Below are 23,008 nucleotides of genomic sequence, written 5' to 3'. Positions count from 1 at the left end.
CCAAGACGCAATGAACGAGTTAAACATAAATAACTCCGTATTCAAGTACTTTTGTGTGATTGATTATTTTTATTTATATACTTTTATTATTATATTATATATTATATATTATTATTATATATTGCAAAAATATCATTGTTAAACTTATACATACATTTGTACATAAGTGCATACATACATAAGTATATTTTTACTTATAGTTCACACGAGATCACACTATTTTTTACAAAGCTTTACATGGTAATCATAAGCAAACAAGAAAAAAAAGCCTCACCGACAGTACCCAGAGCTGAGGTGTGTATCTTTTTCAAACAAAATTACTCAAAGATAACAAATTTATTAAATTAGTGGTTAAGTCTATTGTAAATAAACATTTTAAAACAAGAAATAATAACCAAACTGTTACAGTTCCTTTTTGTGGTATAACAACCGTGCTTTTTTAAGTTCCTGGGTAAAATGTATGAGTGGATGGATGATATTAACTCTTAACGGCCGAGAGCTTTTTTGTAATACTCGCCCATAAGACGTCGGGGAAATTAGAGGTGAAATTCTGAAACGTTTATAAGAATGAAAACTTTAACTAAACATTAATCTGATTTATTTTGATATTAATTCAATATATTTACTTGATTTATAATTTTATGTGGTCAACAAACCAGGGATGTAGCGGTCGTTAAGGGTTAACTTTCTTATCGGTAAACTATTAAAGCTATGAACGTGCAATACTTAACTACCGTTATTGCGATTTGAAAGACAGTTGGTTGTTCTAATGAAACACATTCAGACAGAACTTTTTCATTCAGTATCGAAGTTTATTTTCTTAGTCGATATGGGTCTTGCTGGACGAGCTTGCGAATTATTCTAAAACAAAAAAAAAAAAAAAAATTTGTCAATTTTCAATATTTTTTAATAATCATTTGTTTTTAACTCGTTACGTTTAATTACATAAATTTGTCAATTTTCAATATTTTTTAATAAAAATTTACATTAACATAGTTTAATACATCTAATATATATTAATATTATAAAGAGGAAAACTTTGTTTGTTTGTAATGAATAGGCTGAAAAACTACTGGACCGATTTTAAAAATTCTTTCACCATTCGAAAGCTACATCATCCACGAGTAACATGAATTATATTTTATTTTGGAAATAGGGCTCGAGATATAGGTCAAAACGTGGACCCGGGTAACCTTCGGATGTGTATGTACAATATGGACATCAAATGGAAGCTGCTGGTGAATGCTTTAGTCCAGAGTATTTTTCATGCCGCTCCGTGACTAGGGTCTCGAGATAGAGACCAAAACGTGGACCCTAGAATGTGTTTGTACAATATGGATATCAAATTGAAGCTGTTGGTGAATGCTTTTTTATGCCGCTCCGTGACTGGGGTCTCGAGATATAGGTCAACACGTGGACCCGGGTAACCTTTGGTTGTGTATGTAGAATATGGGTATCAAATGAAAGCTGTTGATAAGTGCTTTAATACGGGGTAATTTTCATACCTATTGATGACTAGGGTCTGCAAATATATGCCAAAACGTGGACCCGCCGTGTCTTTGCACCGAATTAAACCAAATTACACACATTGTTAAGGAGGTATTGAAGATGGTTTCCGTATAGTTTGGATACCTATTGGTAGATAGGGTCTCGAGATATAGGTCAAAACGTGGACCCGGGTAACCTTCGGATGTGTATGTACAATATGGGTATCAAATGGAAGCTGTCGGTGAATGCTTTAGTTCAGAGTATTTCCATCCGCTCCGTGACTAGGGTCTCGAGATAGAGACCAAAACGTGGACCCTAGAATGTGTTTGTACAATATGGATATCAAATTGAAGCTGTTGGTGAATGCTTTAGTACAGAGTATTTTTCATGCCGCTCCGTGACTGGGGTCTCGAGATATAGGTCAACACGTGGACCCGGGTAACCTTTGGTTGTGTATGTACAATATGGGTATCAAATGAAAGCTGTTGATAAGTGCTTTAATACGGGGTAATTTTCATACCTATTGATGACTAGGGTCTGGAAATATATGCCAAAATGTGGACCCGCCGTGTCTTTGCACCGAATTAAACCAAACTTACACACATTGTTAAGGAGGTATTGATGGTTTCCGTATAGTTTGGATACCTATTGGTAGATAGGGTCTCGGGATAAAGGTCAAAACGTGGACCCGGGTAACCTTCGGATGTGTATGTACAATATGGCCATCAAATGGAAGCTGTTGGTGAATGCTTTAGTTCAGAGTATTTCCATCCGCTCCGTGACTAGGGTCTCGAGATAGAGACCAAAACGTGGACCCTAGAATGTGTTTGTACAATATGGATATCAAATGAAAGCTGTTGATAAGTGCTTTAATACGGGGTAATTTTCATACCTATTGATGACTAGGGTCTCGAAATATATGCCAAAACGTGGACCCGCCGTGTCTTTGAACCGAATTAAACCAAACTTACACACATTGTTAAGTAAGTATTGAAAATGGGTTTCGTAAAGTTTGGTTGTAATTCGGAGCACTGGCAACGGGTACAGCGCTCTTTTGAACCAGCCATAATGTCGCTTACTGTTTTAACGCTTGGGGCGGAACTGAACTGTCAAATTGACAGTGTGAGTTACAATGTGTCAATATTTCTTTCTGATTTGGATGCCATAAGGAAAAAACGTAAGTGCAACATGTAAAAATTGTTTGTGAATTTTTTTGGAGTGGATTTTGGAACAGTGAGTAATTTCTTACGAAATTTGAGAATTTAATGTGAAATCCGAATGAAATTATGTGTTCGTGGAAAAAAAATTTTTTTTCGTTTTTTTTTTTTGAAAAATATAAATGGATAATGGTTAAAAAAGCTCCAATGCTTAATAAAACATATAAATTGAAACGAAAAATTCATGGATGATCAGGAAAAAAGACGATTGTTTATTCATATGCGTTGATTTGAAATTTAAAAACAATCTTCTTTTTTCCTGATTTTCAATTTATATTTTATATTTACTCAAAAACAAATAGAAAAACAAAAAATATTGTTTATGTCAAAGCGCTTGAATGAAGAATAAAGAAATAAATAATATGAAAATCATATATTTTCTGTTCTAAACCATATCTATTCTATTTTAGTGTGCCTAGCGAAGGGGGCCGGGTTTGCTAGTATATCGCACCCTAAATACAAAAGGGTCACAACTCAAAATGTACGTTCTGCTCAAATATGAACGAGACGGTATCAATAAAACGGTCCGCGGATGACATATGGCAAAAATAATTTTTTTGTTTTTTGGTAGGACTGTTATAAGCTTACATGGCAAATTTCAGCGTGATATATCACATAGTTTGGTTTCTGTGCTACTGTAAACAAGTCAAGCTCGAGTGTGGAAAATTTAGAGTTGTGCCCCTTTTGTATTTAGGGTGCGATATAATAAATTGCCTTTTGTTCGGTCCTCGAATAATCTTTCCTACTTACAAAAAAAAAAAAAATCACAAAAATCGACTATTTTTTGGCCCCAAACAGTGGCGTTCCCCCTTAATTTCCGAGAATTCGCTCTCAAAGAGAAAAATAAAAAAAATTAAATGAACGCAAAGCAGAAAAAATTTGCAAGCTCACCTTATTAAATTGTTGACGGGAAGAAGTCACAAAAAGTAAAAAAAAAAAAATTAAAAAAAAAAAAATTAAAAAATAAAGCAAATATAATGTAAAATAACGACCCTAGCACCACATGATTTATTTCGTCCATAATAATTTATTCTATTTCATCAACGATGTCAGATGAAGAACATTAAATTTTCAATTGAATTGTTGTGGCAATCATAGCTTTCTATATATTTTCCTTGCTGCTGTATATGCATGTATGCAAGTATATGATATACATACATATATTGCCAAATTAGTTAATAACCAAGAAGTGCAAGCATAAAACACCAAAGATATCTTCAATGCTTTCGATTTGCATTTCGCAAACTGCAGCAGCGGTGACTGGAAGCTGTGGTTCAGAAGTGCATGCCTCTACATGATTGACCGATTCCTATTTAATATAGGATATCTAAATTAGATACTCCATTTTAATCAATTTTTTTAATTTAAATTTAGAATTTTGTCTCAATTCGAAAAATTTTAATTCGTGTTTATTTTTACTTTGCGTTTAACTGTTTCTCTCACTTGCAAATTCTTACAAGTAAAAAAGTAAGTCTGTAAGTCGGTTTACTGACGATAGTTTAACGTGAGAACGTCATAAGAAAATACTGATGTACTGGTTGCAATTTTCAAAACAAAATTTTAATTTTATTTGTTTGATAGATATTTTGTATGGATATAGAGGAGGAGGTAAATGGAATCGCAATGGAATAGGTCAAGTTAAATTTACACAAACATGAAAGTTGACGAAACATTTCTCAAATTCATGAAAGATATGTTCAATGTCGATTGTGCATCAGACGTTAATAAGTCAAAAGCACTAAGAGGCAACATCATCGATTTGCCTTTTTCAAGACACTTTACACTCGAAACACTCCCTTTCATTTCCTATTTTTCCTATCATCGTCGTATTCGCAACAGAGAAATGATTCATTACCATGCACACGGGAAGAAGGCATATGCAAATACAAATATGCGAATTTATATATGTACATATGCGCATATACATACATATATACATATGTTCACTCAAGTAGGTGTGCAGATGTCGAACGTTGCCGAATGCGGGGGCCGATTGTGCTCTATGTCGTTCGTTCCGCGCTTTCGCTTGCAGTTCATGCAAGGTAACGACCAGCCGGCTAAATCGAATTATAAGACGTTATCACGTCAAAATGTATACAGTAAAAACTTGCTACTTCCCCTCAAATTGAAATGTTATTTTGCTCTCTCACTCTCCCTTACTTTGCAATTGTTTTGGATACATGAACACCAAAACTTGTTAATTTGTTACAATTTTTACAATTTATTTGCTTCATGAACAGACCTTTTGACTGCCTTATAATATTTTATTTAAAATAAGCACAAAACTCTGCTCTTATTGCCGTACAAATTTCTGTTATACAGTTTACCGATTTCAATAAATATGCGTGCCAGTGATTTAGTCGAAAAAATATATGATTATATTTTAATAATAAAATAACACATAATAATACTATATAATAATACGAAAATATAATTTAGTTTGCATGAAGAATCAAAAAAAGAAAGTACTTTATTTTTAAAATGGGACATTTTGAAGTGAAAACTTCTTTAGAATCGTTGGTTGTGATTGTGAATCGTTGGAATCGAGTGATTTGAGACTCGATGAAACGAAAAAGCGACACCAAAAAAAAGAAGAAAAAAGATATACGTATATATATGTATGTATAGAAAATGCTTCATTACCAGGCACACAGAAGGATGGCATAAGCAAATTTAAATTTGTGAACTTATATATGTATTTATATATGCGGATATATGTATATATGTTGTGTGTATGTACATATGTGTAAGTAAAATTTTTTGATATTTCGCTTAGTTTTCGAGATATTTAATAAAAAAGGTCTCAAAATGTCTCATTTCAGTAGTGTCTAAACTTTTTGATCTACATTATCGCACAATATGATTTTTCAATCACTTCAGGTGTTCTTCGTCCATCCAATTCCATTTGTTTCAACTCCAAATAAGTATTCTCATACTTCTTCGCCAACCACTCAGGTAATGGCTTAGACCAGTCTTCCGGAGGCTGTGTTCGCTTATTCCACGTTGTATTACCATAGTGTGCCTCCATGCGTTTTCGCCGTGGACATTTTGGGTATTATTTAACAACTAAATCATATCTGGTAATATGAAAATAGTGATTTAGAAAACAGCTGTTTGGAGCCGGCTCTCTTCTTCTTCTTATGAAAAAATAGGAACAATAATTTTATGCTCTAATTTTAAAACCCGTATTACTGTGGTAAATTTGTTTCGAAATTGGCTCAAAACTCTTTTAGGTAACTAGTTTTAAATGTATTTTTTTTTTATTATTATAAGAGCACTTAGCACTACGACCTGAAAGATGTATTGTGCCTTTTTCATGGATTAAAAGTATTTCTCTGAGCCCAAATTCCTCAACAAATTTTAGTGTTTGTCCTATTTTATGGAGCCCTTTTTTCCTCTGGTAAAATATGTTTACACTGGTGTTTGCCCCTCTTATGCATCAGTGCTGGACACGGACATTCAGTGTCTTACTAGTATTGCCTATGGTTCTTTTAAGGTCCTCTTGTTGTTGTAAGAGGAAAAACATTCCCCATACTTGTACGGGGAGTGCTGCTGGAGTGACAGTCCTTGACCGGATATACTACATATAGTAAGTCCGGGTGTTCCGGTAACATAGAACCGACTGTTTGAGGAACGCCACTTACATTTGTTAATATACTGCCCACATTGAAAATTTCTAATTTTTTAAAAGCTATATCCCATCTGTGATAACCACAATCATGATCAACAGATTGAGATGGGCAGGTCACACATTGCGGGCTAACACGTGTTACCCACCTCAACAAATACGCTTCGGTAAATGCCACAGACATAGAAGAAGGGACCGCCCGCCGCTTAAAACATTATAACTGGTTGTAGTACATAAGAATGCAATGCAATCTCTTAACCTGAAGGCGAGTTCCCAATTGGTCTATATCTGGAGTCCTTAGTTACCTAGCGAAAAGAAAAGTCCTCTTTTCATTAGCATTTATCAACAGCTCCCATTTGCTACCCATATTGTACGAACACATCCTTAAGTTATCGGGGTCCACATTTTGGCCGATATCTCGAGACCCTAGTCACGGAGCGGCATCAAAAATACTCTATACTATAGAATCATCAGCAGCTTCCATTTGCTACCCATATTGTACAAACACATCCTAGGGTTACCCGGGTCCACGTTTTGGATTATATCTCCAGACCCTAGTCACGGAACGGTATGAAAAATACTCTATACTATAGAAATCATCAACCGCTTCCATTTGCTACCCATATTGTACAAACACATCCTAGGGTTACCCGGGTTCACGTTTTGGCCTATTTCTCGAGACCCTGGTATCCGATTCTTAAAATTTCAAAACACAAACCATCTACTGAATAGTCCAAACAAAGCCTAAAAATTTGGTTTGGATAGGTGAGCCCGTTCTTGAGTTATAAGATATTTTACATATACACGCTTTAAAATTCACTTCACAGAAACTACTGTGAAACCGGCAGAAATATTTCCTTCACTGACATCATAACCTCATTGAAAAAAGTGGAATCAGTTGTCATGATTCATTATTGAATTATGCTCAGTTGTAACTTGACTTGAATACGGAGAACACGAAAATAAAAATTTTAAATAATAATACATTTTCAAAGCACAAAAAAAAAAAACAATTCGTGTGTTATTGTTTCAATAGTGTAAATAGTGAATTCCAGATGGGCAGATCGTTCACACGTAGCTGTGGAATTTTTTGTGGCGTAATGTTCAAGAACGCAAAATTGTTGCTGGCAAATAGGCAACTTATCGGTTGCACCTACACACAATTGTAAGTATTACTTATTTCATACAAAAATCTAATTTCAATGAAAATTATATAACCCCCTACCAAAGCATATCGTACCAGTTCGAATGTGTCTACATGAACTCGATATGGAAATCGCAATTCGCAACTTAATTTTTTCAAGTTTGTTTACTTCTCTTTGTAGCACAGCTGCCGGCAGAAACGTGAACTGTCCTCAACGAGACTTCTTCACTTTTAGTGATCTTACAAACAAGAATCGGGAATATGCCAAAAAGGAGTTAATTGGGTAGGCGTGCAAATGTGTATTGCATCCGCTATTACTCACTTAAGTTGGCGTTTCGCAAATTTGCAGATACTCGATGCAAGAAATGTATGATGTGGTCGCCGACGTATCGAACTATTATAAGTTTGTGCCATACGTGAAGAAATCACTCGTACACAGTAAGCGTAATGACGGCTTCAAGGCTGACTTAATTGTCGGTTTCCCACCGCTGAATGAAAGTTATACATCAAACGTTTCGCTTCAAAATCCTGTGCTGGTAAAATCTGTATGCACAGATGGAAGATTATTCAACTATTTGCGTAACAATTGGCGATTTAGTCCCGGTCTGAAGGATATTCCACAATCTTGTGTTGTGGATTTCAAAGTAGCTTTCGAATTCAAATCGCTGATACACAGCAATATTGCAAATATTTTTTTCGATTTAATTTGCGATCAAATGGACCATGCTTTTGTGGCGGAAGCTGAACGACGATATGGACCACCTTCAATTAAATCGCTTATATTATGGCGAAGATCTTGACCAAGACGCAATGAACAAGTTAAACATAAATAACTCCGTATTCAAGTACTTTTGTGTGATTGATTATTTTTATTTATATACTTTTATTATTATATTATATATTATATTATATATTATTATTATATATTGCAAAAATATCATTGTTAAACTTATACATACATTTGTACATAAGTGCATACATACATAAGTATATTTTTACTTATAGTTCACACGAGATCACACTATTTTGTACATAGCTTTACATGGTAATCATAAGCAAACAAGAAAAAAAAGCCTCACCGACAGTACCCAGAGCTGAGGTGTGTATCTTTTTCAAACAAAATTACTCAAATATAACAAATTTATTAAATTAGTGGTTAAGTCTATTGTAAATAAACATTTTAAAACAAGAAATAATAACCAAACTGTTACAGTTCCTTTTTGTGGTATAACAACCGTGCTTTTTTAAGTTCCTGGGTAAAATGTATGAGTGGATGGATGATATTAACTCTTAACGGCCGAGAGCTTTTTTGTAATACTCGCCCATAAGACGTCGGGGAAATTAGAGGTGAAATTCTGAAACGTTTATAAGAATGAAAACTTTAACTAAACATTAATCTGATTTATTTTGATATTAATTCAATATATTTACTTGATTTATAATTTTATGTGGTCAACAAACCAGGGATGTACAAAGTTGCAATTCTTTTCATGTCCCCGTAGCGGCCGTTAAGGGTTAACTTTCTTATCGGTAAACTATTAAAGCTATGAACGTGCAATACTTAACTACCGTTATTGCGATTTGAAAGACAGTTGGTTGTTCTAATGAAACACATTCAGACAGAACCTTTTCATTCAGTATCGAAGTTTATTTTCTTAGTCGATATGGGTCTTGCTGGACGAGTTTGCAAATTATTCTAAAAAAAAAAAAAAAAAAAAAAATTTGTCAATTTTCAATATTTTTTAATAAAAATTTACATTAACATAGTTTAATACATCTATATTAATATTATAAAGAGGAAAACTTTGTTTGTTTGTAATGAATAGGCTCAAAAACTACTGGAGCGATCTTAAAAATTCTTTCACCATTCGAAAGCTACATCATCCACGAGTAACATGGATTATATTTTATTTTGGAAATAGGGCTCGAGATATAGGTCAAAACGTGGACCCGGGTAACCTTCGGATGTGTATGTACAATATGGGTATCAAATGGAAGCTGCTGGTGAATGCTTTAGTCCAGAGTATTTTTCATGCCGCTCCGTGACTAGGGTCTCGAGATAGAGACCAAAACGTGGACCCTAGAATGTGTTTGTACAATATGGATATCAAATTGAAGCTGTTGGTGAATGCTTTAGTACAGAGTATTTTTCATGCCGCTCCGTGACTGGGGTCTCGAGATATAGGTCAACACGTGGACCCGGGTAACCTTTGGTTGTGTATGTACAATATGGGTATCAAATGAAAGCTGTTGATAAGTGCTTTAATACGGGGTAATTTTCATACCTATTGATGACTAGGGTCTGCAAATATATGCCAAAACGTGGACCCGCCGTGTCTTTGCACCGAATTAAACCAAATTACACACATTGTTAAGGAGGTATTGAAGATGGTTTCCGTATAGTTTGGATACCTATTGGTAGATAGGGTCTCGAGATATAGGTCAAAACGTGGACCCCAGTAACCTTCGGATGTGTATGTCCAATATGGGTATCAAATGGAAGCTGTCGGTGAATGCTTTAGTTCAGAGTATTTCCATCCGCTCCGTGACTAGGGTCTCGAAATAGAGACCAAAACGTGGACCCTAGAATGTGTTTGTACAATATGGATATCAAATTGAAGCTGTTGGTGAATGCTTTAGTACAGAGTATTTTTCATGCCGCTCCGTGACTGGGGTCTCGAGATATAGGTCAACACGTGGACCCGGGTAACCTTTGGTTGTGTATGTACAATATGGGTATCAAATGAAAGCTGTTGATAAGTGCTTTAATACGGGGTAATTTTCATACCTGTTGATGACTAGGGTCTCGAAATATATGCCAAAACGTGGACCCCCCGTGTCTTTGCACCGAATTAAACCAAACTTACGCACATTGTTAAGTAAGTATTGAAAATGGGTTTCGTAAAGTTTGGTTGTAATTCGGAGCACTGGCAACGGGTACAGCGTTCTTTTGAACCAGCCATAATGCCGCTTACTTTTTTAACGCTTGGGGCGGAACTGAACTGTCAAATTGACAGTGTGAGTTACAATGTGTCAATATTTCTTTCTGATTTGGATGCCATAAGGAAAAAACGTAAGTGCAACATGTAAAAATTGTTTGTGAATTTTTTTGGAGTGGATTTTGGAACAGTGAGTAATTTCTTACGAAATTTGAGAATTTAATGTGAAATCCGAATGAAATTATGTGTTCGTGGAAAAAATTTTTTTTTTCGTTTTTTTTTTTTTGAAAAATATAAATGGATAATGGTTAAAAAAGCTCCAATGCTTAATAAAACATATAAATTGAAACGAAAAATTCATGGATGATCAGGAAAAAAGACGATTGTTTATTCGTAGCCGAAATTTCATTCCGCAAACAAAATTTGATGGCACTTCTCTGCTCAATCAAATCAGACATTGTAAAAATCGAAAAATGCACTCTGGCAAGCGTAAATATATTACTAATATTGACATTCACATGAAAGTTGGCTCAGATGTTATTAACAGTGCTGCCAACTCATGAAAAAAATAACTAGAGCGAAATTTTAATCCCGCGAAGCTTAACAAATAAATTCACCTTACTTTTTGCCCACAGTAGTATATCGTCGATACGGCCTTGTAAGCCACATTCAGAAGGCTTGCTCGTATCACGCGGTAGTTGCAGACAATCATTTTCTACAGATAGCGTAGGGAGCATTTAGGTTATAAACTGTATGTAGTCAAAGGACCAAGTTTCACTTAGTAGCTGAAGCGTGCACCCCATCACCACTTCAACGCCGGCGAAAGATCAGGACGTAATCTATACTAATATTATAAAGAGGAAAACTTTGTTTGTTTGTAATGAATAGGCTCAAAAACTACTTGACCGATTTTAAAAATTCTTTCACCATTCGAAAGCTACATCATCCACGAGTAACACGGATTATATCTTATTTTGGAAATAGGGCTCGAGATATAGGTCAAAACGTGGACCCGGGTAACCTTCGGATGTGTATGTACAATATGGGTATCAAATGGAAGCTGTTGATAAGTGCTTTAATACGGGGTAATTTTCATACCTATTGATGACTAGGGTCTGGAAATATATGCCAAAATGTGGACCCGCCGTGTCTTTGCACCGAATTAAACCAAACTTACACACATTGTTAAGGAGGTATTGATGGTTTCCGTATAGTTTGGATACCTATTGGTAGATAGGGTCTCGGGATATAGGTCAAAACGTGGACCCGGGTAACCTTCGGATGTGTATGTACAATATGGGCATCAAATGCAAGCTGTTGGTGAATGCTTTAGTTCAGAGTATTTCCATCCGCTCCGTGACTAGGGTCTCGAGATAGAGACCAAAACGTGGACCCTAGAATGTGTTTGTACAATATGGATATCAAATGAAAGCTGTTGATAAGTGCTTTAATACGGGGTCATTTTCATACCTATTGATGACTAGGGTCTGGAAATATATGCCAAAACGTGGACCCGCCGTGTCTTTGAACCGAATTAAACCAAATTACACACATTGTTAAGGAGGTATTGATGGTTTCCGTATAGTTTGGATACCTATTGGTAGATAGGGTCTCGAGATATAGGTCAAAACGTGGACCCCGGTAACCTTCGGATGTGTATGTACAATATGGGTATCAAATGGAAGCTGTCGGTGAATGCTTTAGTTCAGAGTATTTCCATCCGCTCCGTGACTAGGGTCTCGAAATAGAGACCAAAACGTGGACCCTAGAATGTGTTTGTACAATATGGATATCAAATTGAAGCTGTTGGTGAATGCTTTAGTACAGAGTATTTTTCATGCCGCTCCGTGACTGGGGTCTCGAGATATAGGTCAACACGTGGACCCGGGTAACCTTTGGTTGTGTATGTACAATATGAGTATCAAATGAAAGCTGTTGATAAGTGCTTTAATACGGGGTAATTTTCATACCTGTTGATGACTAGGGTCTCGAAATATATGCCAAAACGTGGACCCCCCGTGTCTTTGCACCGAATTAAACCAAACTTACGCACATTGTTAAGTAAGTATTGAAAATGGGTTTCGTAAAGTTTGGTTGTAATTCGGAGCACTGGCAACGGGTACAGCGTTCTTTTGAACCAGCCATAATGCCGCTTACTTTTTTAACGCTTGGGGCGGAACTGAACTGTCAAATTGACAGTGTGAGTTGCAATGTGTCAATATTTCTTTCTGATTTGGATGCCATAAGGAAAAAACGTAAGTGCAACATGTAAAAATTGTTTGTGAATTTTTTTGGAGTGGATTTTGGAACAGTGAGTAATTTCTTACGAAATTTGAGAATTTAATGTGAAATCCGAATGAAATTATGTGTTCGTGGAAAAAATTTTTTTTTTCGTTTTTTTTTTTTGAAAAATATAAATGGATAATGGTTAAAAAAGCTCCAATGCTTAATAAAACATATAAATTGAAACGAAAAATTCATGGATGATCAGGAAAAAAGACGATTGTTTATTCGTAGCCGAAATTTCATTCCGCAAACAAAATTTGATGGCACTTCTCTGCTCAATCAAATCAGACATTGTAAAAATCGAAAAATGCACTCTGGCAAGCGTAAATATATTACTAATATTGACATTCACATGAAAGTTGGCTCAGATGTTATTAACAGTGCTGCCAACTCATGAAAAAAATAACTAGAGCGAAATTTTAATCCCGCGAAGCTTAACAAATAAATTCACCTTACTTTTTGCCCACAGTAATATATCGTCGATACGGCCTTGTAAGCCACATTCAGAAGGCTTGCTCGTATCACGCGATAGTTGCAGACAATCATTTTCTACAGATAGCGTAGGTAGCATTTAGGTTATAAACTGTATGTAGTCAAAGGACCAAGTTTCACTTAGTAGCTGAAGCGTGCACCCCACAACCACTTCAACGCCGGCGAAAGATCAGGACGTAATCTATACTAATATTATAAAGAGGAAAACTTTGTTTGTTTGTAATGAATAGGCTCAAAAACTACTTGACCGATTTTAAAAATTCTTTCACCATTCGAAAGCTACATCATCCACGAGTAACATGGATTATATTTTATTTTGGAAATAGGGCTCGAGATATAGGTCAAAACGTGGACCCGGGTAACCTTCGGATGTGTATGTACAATATGGGTATCAAATGGAAGCTGTTGATAAGTGCTTTAATACGGGGTAATTTTCATACCTATTGATGACTAGGGTCTGGAAATATATGCCAAAATGTGGACCCGCCGTGTCTTTGCACCGAATTAAACCAAACTTACACACATTGTTAAGGAGGTATTGATGGTTTCCGTATAGTTTGGATACCTATTGGTAGATAGGGTCTCGGGATATAGGTCAAAACGTGGACCCGGGTAACCTTCGGATGTGTATGTACAATATGGGCATCAAATGGAAGCTGTTGGTGAATGCTTTAGTTCAGAGTATTTCCATCCGCTCCGTGACTAGGGTCTCGAGATAGAGACCAAAACGTGGACCCTAGAATGTGTTTGTACAATATGGATATCAAATGAAAGCTGTTGATAAGTGCTTTAATACGGGGTAATTTTCATACCTATTGATGACTAGGGTCTCGAAATATATGCCAAAACGTGGACCCGCCGTGTCTTTGAACCGAATTAAACCAAACTTACGCACATTGTTAAGTAAGTATTGAAAATGGGTTTCGTAAAGTTTGGTTGTAATTCGGAGCACTGGCAACGGGTACAGCGCTCTTTTGAACCAGCCATAATGTCGCTTACTGTTTTAACGCTTGGGGCGGAACTGAACTGTCAAATTGACAGTGTGAGTTACAATGTGTCAATATTTCTTTCTGATTTGGATGCCATAAGGAAAAACGTAAGTGCAACATGTAAAAATTGTTTGTGAGTTTTTTTGGAGTGGATTTTGGAACAGTGAGTAATTTCTTACGAAATTTGAGAATTTAATGTGAAATCCGAATGAAATTATGTGTTCGTGGAAAAAAAATTTTTTACCGTTTTTTTTTTTTGAAAAATATAAATGGATAATGGTTAAAAAAGCTCCAATGCTTAATAAAACATATAAATTGAAACGAAAAATTCATGGATGATCAGGAAAAAAGACGATTGTTTATTCATATGCGTTGATTTGAAATTTAAAAACAATCTTCTTTTTTCCTGATTTTCAATTTATATTTTATATTTACTCAAAAACAAATAGAAAAACAAAAAATATTGTTTATGCCAAAGCGCTTGAATGAAGAATAAAGAAATAAATAATATGAAAATCATATATTTTCTGTTCTAAACCATATCTATTCTATTTTAGTGTGCCCAGTGAAGGGGGCCGGGTTTGCTAGTATATCGCACCCTAAATACAAAAGGGTCACAACTCAAAATGTACGTTCTGCTCAAATATGAACGAGACGGTATCAATAAAACGGTCCGCGGATGACATATGGCAAAAATAATTTTTTTGTTTTTTGGTAGGACTGTTATAAGCTTACATGGCAAATTTCAGCGTGATATATCACATAGTTTGGTTTCTGTGCTACTGTAAACAAGTCAAGCTCGAGTGTGGAAAATTTAGAGTTGTGCCCCTTTTGTATTTAAGGTGCGATATAATAAATTGCCTTTTGTTCGGTCCTCGAATAATCTTTCCTACTTACAAAAAAAAAAATTCTCAAAAATCGACTATTTTTTGGCCCCAAACAGTGGCGTTCCCCCTTAATTTCCGAGAATTCGCTCTCAACGAGAAAAATAAAAAAAATTAAATGAACGCAAAGCAGTAAAAATTTGCAAGCTCACCTTATTAAATTGTTGACGGGAAGAAGTCACAAAAAGTAAAAAAAAAAAAAATTAAAAAAAAAAAATTAAAAAATAAAGCAAATATAATGTAAAATAACGACCCTAGCACCACATGATTTATTTCGTCCATAATAATTTATTCTATTTCATCAACGATGTCAGATGAAGAACATTAAATTTTCAATTGAATTGTTGTGGCAATCATAGCTTTCTATATATTTTCCTTGCTGCTGTATATGCATGTATGGGGGCGTCCATAAATTACGTGAGGTATCGTGAGATTTTATTCAACCCCCTCCCCCATCCCCCAATCTCACGTGAGATTTTTCAAAATGTGGGTTTCTTATGTAAACGCGTTGGATTGTTATTGTAAAAAGAAAAAAAAATTGCTTCGTGCTTTTATTTACGACTAGTTAAGACTAGTAATCAATATTGCTGAGAGTTATTAGTGTAATAAAAATTTATCAATAGAAGACTTAAATCGTAACTACTGCGATTAAAAAAAGAATATCTACTCTAATTCAGTCCATGGAGAATCATGCGCGGTTTCAAGAGAGACTATTGGGACCAACATGTCCATATGATTTTCAGTAAAATCATGTGCTCCTTCAACTTCGTTCTAATCTAGCCACTCTAAGCCGTTGACGCTTGCGCACAGTAACTCATTAGCTCGTCTTGTGACAATCCGTGAGGGTCGCACTTTGCGGAACATACGCGCTTGCTTAGCTGGTGCAATGTGAGCTGCTCTCCTGTGCTCTGCAGCTCTTGTGATAGATGCGAAGTAAATACCGCATGTACTGCAGCATATTTTCTCTAAATCATCACGTATACTTGGGCAATAGAGATCAATAGGCGTGCTGATGCAGGCATTCAGCGGTTGAATCGGTACGCGTATTAGAAATGGAGCAAATGATTTTCCGTCATGTTCTTTAAAGTCCGGAATTGTCAAACGTCAACCTGAGTGATAGGGCGTTCGGCTCATAGTGGCGCGAAAACAACCGACGGGCTACACTGTACCGCAAATTCAGATTAAATTGAGCTATTTGGTATAAAACAAATATGGTGGTTTGACAGTAGTAATGTATAACGTCGAAGTATGAATGAAATTATTTTCTTTTGAACGAATTAGTGAATGATCTTAATCATACTACGATTACGTTTGAGATTAAATCTTAAGCATGTACAATTTTTTTGTTTCAATCAGAAAAAAATTGCGTGATATTTGCCGAGACCCCCCCCCCCCCCTCTCTCCAACGTAAGATTAGATGAGATTTGGCTCGACCCCCTCCCCCCCTTAAACATCTCACGTAATTTATGGACGCCCCCTATGCAAGTATATGATATACATACATATATTGCCAAATTAGTTAATAACCAAGAAGTGCAAGCATAAAACACCAAAGATATCTTCAATGCTTTCGATTTGCATTTCGCAAACTGCAGCAGCGGTGACTGGAAGCTGTGGTTCAGAAGTGCATGCCTCTACATGATTGACCGATTCCTATTTAATATAGGATATCTAAATTAGATACTCCATTTTAATCAATTTTTTTAATTTAAATTTAGAATTTTGTCTCAATTCGAAAAATTTTAATTCGTGTTTATTTTTACTTTGCGTTTAACTGTTTCTCTCACTTGCAAATTCTTACAAGTAAAAAAGTAAGTCTGTAAGTCGGTTTACTGACGATAGTTTAACGTGAGAACGTCATAAGAAAATACTGATGTACTGGTTGCAATTTTCAAAACAAAATTTTAATTTTATTTGTTTGATAGATATTTTGTATGGATATAGAGGAGGAGGTAAATGGAATCGCAATGGAATAGGTCAAGTTAAATTTACACAAACATGAAAGTTGACGAAACATTTCTCAAATTCATGAAAGATATGTTCAATTTCGATTGTGCATCAGACGTTAATAAGTCAAAAACACTAAGAGGCAACATCATCGATTTGCCTTTTTCAAGACACTTTACACTCGAAACACTCCCTTTCATTTCCTATTTTTCCTATCATCGTCGTACTCGCAACAGAGAAATGATTCATTACCATGCACACGGGAAGAAGGCATATGCAAATACAAATATGCGAATTTATATATGTACATATGCGCATATACATACATATATACATATGTTCACTCAAGTAGGTGTGCAGATGTCGAACGTTGCCGAATGCGGGGGCCGATTGTGCTCTATGTCGTTCGTTCCGCGCTTTCGCTTGCAGTTCATGCAAGGTAACGACCAGCCGGCTAAATCGAATTATAAGACGTTATCACGTCAAAATGTATACAGTAAAAACTTGCTACTTCCCCTCAAATTGAAATGTTATTTTGCTCTCTCACTCTCCACTCTTACTTTGCAATTGTTTTGGATACATGAACACCAAAACTTGTTAATTTGTTACAATTTTTACAATTTATTTGCTTCATGAACAGACCTTTTGACTGCCTTATAATATTTTATTTAAAATAAGCCCAAAACTCTGCTCTTATTGCCGTACAAATTTCTGTTATACAGTTTACCGATTTCAATAAATATGCGTGCCAGTGATTTAGTCGAAAAAATATATGATTATATTTTAATAATAAAATAACACATAATAATACTATATAATAATACGAAAATATAATTTAGTTTGCATGAAGAATCAAAAAAAGAAAGTACTTTATTTTTAAAATGGGACATTTTGAAGTGAAAACTTCTTTAGAATCGTTGGGAGTGATTTGAGACTCGATGAAACGAAAAAGCGACACCAAAAAGAAGAAGAAAAAAGAGATACGTATATATATGTATGTATAGAAAATGCTTTATTACCAGGCACACAGAAGGATGGCATAAGCAAATTTAAATTTGTGAACTTATATATGTATTTATATATGCGGATATATGTATATATGTTGTGTGTATGTACATATGTGTAAGTAAAATTTTTTGATATTTCGCTTAGTTTTCGAGATATTTAATAAAAAAGGTCTCAAAATGTCTCATTTCAGTAGTGTCTAAACTTTTTGATCTACATTATCGCACAATATGATTTTTCAATCACTTCAGGTGTTCTTCGTCCATCCAATTCCATTTGTTTCAACTCCAAATAAGTATTCTCATACTTCTTCGCCAACCACTCAGGTAATGGCTTAGACCAGTCTTCCGGAGGCTGTGTTCGCTTATTCCACGTTGTATTACCATAGTGTGCCTCCATGCGTTTTCGCCGTGGACATTTTGGGTATTATTTAACAACTAAATCATATCTGGTAATATGAAAATAGTGATTTAGAAAACAGCTGTTTGGAGCCGGCTCTCTTCTTCTTCTTATGAAAAAATAGGCAACAATAATTTTATGCTCTAATTTTAAAACCCGTATTACTGTGGTAAATTTGTTTCGAAATTGGCTCAAAACTCTTTTAGGTAACTAGTTTTAAATGTATTTTTTTTTTATTATTATAAGAGCACTTAGCACTACGACCTGAAAGATGTATTGTGCCTTTTTCATGGATTAAAAGTATTTCTCTGAGCCCAAATTCCTCAACAAATTTTAGTGTTTGTCCTATTTTATGGAGCCCTTTTTTCCTCTGGTAAAATATGTTTACACTGGTGTTTGCCCCTCTTATGCATCAGTGCTGGACACGGACATTCAGTGTCTTACTAGTATTGCCAATGGTTCTTTTAACGTCCTCTTGTTGTTGTAAGAGGAAAAACATTCCCCATACTTGTACGGGGAGTGCTGCTGGAGTGACAGTCCTTGACCAGATATACTACATATAGTAAGTCCGGTTGTTCCGGTAACATAGAACCGACTGTTTGAGGAACGCCACTTACATTTGTTAATATACTGCCCACATTGAAAATTTCTAATTTTTTAAAAGCTATATCCCATCTGTGATAACCACAATCATGATCAACAGATTGAGATGGGCAGGTCACACATTGCGGGCTAACACGTGTTACCCACCTCAACAAATACGCTTCGGTAAATGCCACAGACAGAGAAGAAGGGACCGCCCGCCGCTTAAAACATTATAACTGGTTGTAGTACATAAGAATGCAATGCAATCTCTTAACCTGAAGGCGAGTTCCCAATTGGTCTATATCTGGAGTCCTTAGTTACCTAGCGAAAAGAAAAGTCCTCTTTTCATTAGCATTTATCAACAGCTCCCATTTGCTACCCATATTGTACGAACACATCCTTAAGTTATCGGGGTCCACATTTTGGCCGATATCTCGAGACCCTAGTCACGGAGCGGCATCAAAAATACTCTATACTATAGAATCATCAGCAGCTTCCATTTGCTACTCATATTGTACAAACACATCCTAGGGTTACCCGGGTCCACGTTTTGGATTATATCTCCAGACCCTAGTCACGGAACGGTATGAAAAATACTCTATACTATAGAAATCATCAACCGCTTCCATTTGCTATCCATATTGTACAAACACATCCTAGGGTTACCCGGGTTCACGTTTTGGCCTATTTCTCGAGACCCTGGTATCCGATTCTTAAAATTTCAAAACACAAACCATCTACTGAATAGTCCAAACAAAGCCTAAAAATTTGGTTTGGATAGGTGAGCCCGTTCTTGAGTTATAAGATATTTTACATATACACGCTTTAAAATTCACTTCACAGAAACTACTGTGAAACCGGCAGAAATATTTCCTTCACTGACATCATAACCTCATTGAAAGAAATGTACTCAGTTGTCATGATTCATTATTGAATTATGCTCAGTTGTAACTTGACTTGAATACGGAGAACACGAAAATAAAAATTTTAAATAATAATAAATAATAAATTTTCAAAGCACAAAAAAAAAAAACAATTCGTGTGTTATTGTTTCAATAGTGTAAATAGTGAATTCCAGATGGGCAGATCGTTCACACGTAGCTGTGGAATTTTTTGTGGCGTAATGTTCAAGAACGCAAAATTGTTGCTGGCAAATAGGCAACTTATCGGTTGCACCTACACACAATTGTAAGTATTACTTATTTCATACAAAAATCTAATTTCAATGAAAATTATATAACCCCTACCAAAGCATATCGTACCAGTTCGAATGTGTCTACATGAACTCGATATGGAAATCGCAATTCGCAACTTAATTTTTTCAAGTTTGTTTACTTCTCTTTGTAGCACAGCTGCCGGCAGAAACGTGAACTGTCCTCAACGAGACTTCTTCACTTTTAGTGATCTTACAAACAAGAATCGGGAATATGCCAAAAAGGAGTTAATTGGGTAGGCGTGCAAATGTGTATTGCATCCGCTATTACTCACTTAAGTTGGCGTTTCGCAAATTTGCAGATACTCGATGCAAGAAATGTATGATGTGGTCGCCGACGTATCGAACTATTATAAGTTTGTGCCATACGTGAAGAAATCACTCGTACACAGTAAGCGTAATGACGGCTTCAAGGCTGACTTAATTGTCGGTTTCCCACCGCTGAATGAAAGTTATACATCAAATGTTTCGCTTCAAAATCCTGTGCTGGTAAAATCTGTATGCACAGATGGAAGATTATTCAACTATTTGCGTAACAATTGGCGATTTAGTCCCGGTCTGAAGGATATTCCACAATCTTGTGTTGTGGATTTCAAAGTAGCTTTCGAATTCAAATCGCTGATACACAGCAATATTGCAAATATTTTTTTCGATTTAATTTGCGATCAAATGGACCATGCTTTTGTGGCGGAAGCTGAACGACGATATGGACCACCTTCAATTAAATCGCTTACATTATGGCGAAGATCTTGACCAAGACGCAATGAACAAGTTAAACATAAATAACTCCGTATTCAAGTACTTTTGTGTGATTGATTATTTTTATTTATATACTTTTATTATTATATTATATATTATTATTATATATTATTATTATATATTGCAAAAATATCATTGTTAAACTTATACATACATTTGTACATAAGTGCATACATACATAAGTATATTTTTACTTATAGTTCACACGAGATCACACTATTTTTTACAAAGCTTTACATGGTAATCATAAGCAAACAAGAAAAAAAAGCCTCACCGACAGTACCCAGAGCTGAGGTGTGTATCTTTTTCAAACAAAATTACTCAAAGATAACAAATTTATTAAATTAGTGGTTAAGTCTATTGTAAATAAACATTTTAAAACAAGAAATAATAACCAAACTGTTACAGTTCCTTTTTGTGGTATAACAACCGTGCTTTTTTAAGTTCCTGGGTAAAATGTATGAGTGGATGGATGATATTAACTCTTAACGGCCGAGAGCTTTTTTGTAATACTCGCCCATAAGACGTCGGGGAAATTAGAGGTGAAATTCTGAAACGTTTATAAGAATGAAAACTTTAACTAAACATTTAATCTGATTTATTTTGATATTAATTCAATATATTTACTTGATTTATAATTTTATGTGGTCAACAAACCAGGGATGTACAAAGTTGCAATTCTTTTCATGTCCCCGTAGCGGTCGTTAAGGGTTAACTTTCTTATCGGTAAACTATTAAAGCTATGAACGTGCAATACTTAACTACCGTTATTGCGATTTGAAAGACAGTTGGTTGTTCTAATGAAACACATTCAGACAGAACTTTTTCATTCAGTATCGAAGTTTATTTTCTTAGTCGATATGGGTCTTGCTGGACGAGTTTGCAAATTATTCTAAAAAAAAAAAAAAATTTTTCAATTTTCAATATTTTTTAATAATCAATTGATTTTAACTCGTTACGTTTAATTACATAAATTTGTCAATTTTCAATATTTTTTAATAAAAATTTACATTAACATAGTTTAATACATCTATATTAATATTATAAAGAGGAAAACTTTGTTTGTTTGTAATGAATAGGCTCAAAAACTACTGGACCGATTTTAAAAATTCTTTCACCATTCGAAAGCTACATCATCCACGAGTAACATGGATTATATTTTATTTTGGAAATAGGGCTCGAGATATAGGTCAAAACGTGGACCCGGGTAACCTTCGGATGTGTATGTACAATATGGGTATCAAATGGAAGCTGCTGGTGAATGCTTTAGTCCAGAGTATTTTTCGTGCCGCTCCGTGACTAGGGTCTCGAGATAGAGACCAAAACGTGGACCCTAGAATGTGTTTGTACAATATGGATATCAAATTGAAGCTGTTGGTGAATGCTTTAGTACAGAGTATTTTTCATGCCGCTCCGTGACTGGGGTCTCGAGATATAGGTCAACACGTGGACCCGGGTAACCTTTGGTTGTGTATGTACAATATGGGTATCAAATGAAAGCTGTTGATAAGTGCTTTAATACGGGGTAATTTTCATACCTGTTGATGACTAGGGTCTCGAAATATATGCCAAAACGTGGACCCGCCGTGTCTTTGAACCGAATTAAACCAAACTTACGCACATTGTTAAGTAAGTATTGAAAATGGGTTTCGTAAAGTTTGGTTGTAATTCGGAGCACTGGCAACGGGTACAGCGTTCTTTTGAACCAGCCATAATGCCGCTTACTTTTTTAACGCTTGGGGCGGAACTGAACTGTCAAATTGACAGTGTGAGTTACAATGTGTCAATATTTCTTTCTGATTTGGATGCCATAAGGAAAAAACGTAAGTGCAACATGTAAAAATTGTTTGTGAATTTTTTTGGAGTGGATTTTGGAACAGTGAGTAATTTCTTACGAAATTTGAGAATTTAATGTGAAATCCGAATGAAATTATGTGTTCGTGGAAAAAATTTTTTTTTTCGTTTTTTTTTTTTTGAAAAATATAAATGGATAATGGTTAAAAAAGCTCCAATGCTTAATAAAACATATAAAT

At 35.3% G+C, this 23,008-nt stretch overlaps 2 protein-coding genes across 2 annotated transcripts; both read left to right on the top strand.

The window, feature by feature from the left end:
• Positions 1-7,596: 7,596 nt before the first annotated feature.
• Positions 7,597-8,311, top strand: LOC128868148 (coenzyme Q-binding protein COQ10, mitochondrial-like). Its single transcript, XM_054109915.1, has one exon. The coding sequence runs from the start codon at positions 7,834-7,836 to the stop codon at positions 8,275-8,277; it is 444 nt and encodes a 147-aa protein (XP_053965890.1). The 5' UTR covers positions 7,597-7,833; the 3' UTR covers positions 8,278-8,311.
• An 11,727-nt stretch (positions 8,312-20,038) lies between these two features.
• On the top strand, positions 20,039-20,969 carry LOC128868060 (coenzyme Q-binding protein COQ10, mitochondrial-like). Its single transcript, XM_054109791.1, has 3 exons — positions 20,039-20,192; positions 20,349-20,452; positions 20,519-20,969. Exons 1-3 carry the CDS (start codon positions 20,082-20,084, stop codon positions 20,967-20,969), a joined length of 666 nt encoding a protein of 221 aa, XP_053965766.1. The 5' UTR covers positions 20,039-20,081.
• Positions 20,970-23,008: the final 2,039 nt, after the last annotated feature.

This window comes from Anastrepha ludens, chromosome 6 (genome assembly GCF_028408465.1).
Source record: "Anastrepha ludens isolate Willacy chromosome 6, idAnaLude1.1, whole genome shotgun sequence".
Lineage (NCBI taxonomy): Eukaryota > Metazoa > Arthropoda > Insecta > Diptera > Tephritidae > Anastrepha > Anastrepha ludens.
This window is presented reverse-complemented; position numbering and strand designations above follow the sequence as displayed.